The sequence below is a fragment of the Propithecus coquereli genome, unplaced genomic scaffold (genome assembly GCF_000956105.1).
Source record: "Propithecus coquereli isolate 6110/MARCELLA unplaced genomic scaffold, Pcoq_1.0 Scaffold135, whole genome shotgun sequence".
Classification (NCBI taxonomy): domain Eukaryota; kingdom Metazoa; phylum Chordata; class Mammalia; order Primates; family Indriidae; genus Propithecus; species Propithecus coquereli.
Window position 1 is genome coordinate 2932275 of NW_012137747.1, and position 1779 is coordinate 2934053.

At 35.8% G+C, this 1779-nt stretch overlaps 1 protein-coding gene across 4 annotated transcripts in view; it reads left to right on the top strand.

Moving 5' to 3' along the window:
* CAST (calpastatin) overlaps positions 1 to 1779 on the top strand; it is a 104024-nt gene that overhangs the window by 55283 nt on the left and 46962 nt on the right. For all 4 annotated transcript variants that reach the window (XM_012638817.1, XM_012638821.1, XM_012638819.1 and 1 more), the window contains one exon: positions 537 to 596. In XM_012638817.1, coding sequence (XP_012494271.1) covers positions 537 to 596 — 60 coding nt within the window. The remainder of the gene's footprint in view (positions 1 to 536; positions 597 to 1779) is intronic.

Below are 1779 nucleotides of genomic sequence, written 5' to 3' on the forward strand. Positions count from 1 at the left end.
GTGCCAGACATTATCTCAAATACTTACAACCCTGCAAAATAGATATTATTGGCCTATTTTATATACCTGGGAAACTAAGGCTCAAAGTCACAGAGCTAGTAATTGGCAGAACTGGGATTTGAACAAAATTTTATCGAGTTTCAAAGTCTATGTTCTTTCTAAAAATAACAAACAGTGATTATAATAATATTTACTAAGCAGTTATTATGTGGCAGGCAGTAATCCTTATGTAAACTTACAAAGTAGTTGTTAACTACTGAAGAAAAATTGAGGATGAGAAACTGAAGATCATAAAATGTAAGTGTATTTCCCAAGATTATTTAGTAAATAGCAGACCCAAAATTTGAACCCATTTGATCTGGTTACAAAGGTTTTTATCACTGGGCAACACCACCTACTGGACTTTTGTGGGCATGGTGCTCTAAACTGGGTAAAACCAAGACAGAAAGTCTAGGGCAGTATGGTTAAGAGGAACTGAAGGACAATGCAGATTGCAGGTTAAATAGAATCAGACTTTCTTTGTCTTTCCTTTCTAGGTGTCAGCTTCTTCAGGCGCGACCAGCAAGTCTTCCAGTATGAATCCCACAGAAACCAAGGTATGGAGAACCTTCAAGAGTCAATTTGGATGAATGCTACTTTCAGTTGATTATATTGTAAAGCAAGACAAATGTAGACTAATTGTTGATAAATGAGTTATGTGTCCTAGGAAGCTTAAGTTATAGAAGTAAACATTTTCTTCCTAATTTATGGGGGTCTTTGGAAACTGAACTTTCCTCTTGATATTTACCTCAAACAGCATTTACGTAGTTTTAGAATATCTAAGAAAGAGGAGTCACCTAGGGTTTCTTTGATCCTAGCCTTGACTGAGTTTTTTAATTGAAGATAATCTCTTTAAATACATTTCTCTGTATCTAAATGAGAATATAAATTCTTAATGTCTTGCTGAAATAATTTTATTCTGGCCATTTAAAAATAATGTAAAAATGAGAAATGTTACATTAAGTGAACATAGAAACAAGTGAAACCGATCCTGGTTATTTCAGATGCTTTCTGAAGTTATTTTCTGAAATTAGAGTCATGTAGAGTGCCATTTTATTGACAAACCTTTGCTGAGCTCTATTTAGGATTTATTCTTATACTCATTTCTTGGAATTTCCAAAGAAAGGAAAGAATGTCCTGTAGTGGGATTGTCACGTAGGGTAAGCCTGGTTCTGAAGAGTTGACTAAAGCTGCCTTAAACCCTTTCCCTTAGTTATTGTGTCTCAAGCTCTGTTTCTTGGGAAATTTCAGGGCAGGGGATTAAAGAAGGAACATTTTCAAAATGCTCTCAAATAATTCTTATGAGCCAATGTTCTTTAGTGCCTTTAAGAGCTACCCCAACTCCATTATTACTAACTTGCCCTTGTTTAAAATCACCAACATACTTTTGCTTTCTGTCTTCCCTGTTACTTTGCTATCCCAGTAGTTTCCTGTCCCAGGTGTTGTGGCACCATGATTTAGTACTATCAAGGGATCCTATGGCTTCATCTTAAACTGTCTTCAAAGAACATTGCAAATATCTGGAAACCCACTATCCAAATCTAAGCCTTTGTAAATGTCATTTAGCGTTCATTTTAACTTTTAAATTTATTTTCCTCTACCTTTATAACTTACCTCCTTTTTCAGCCAGCTTTCTCGTTCCTTGGAGAGACATGTCACCCACTTTGCAGGACTCCTTAGCTCTTACAGCAGAGTGGAACAGACTTTGAAGTCAGAGAGGCAGTGATTTGAATCCAGATT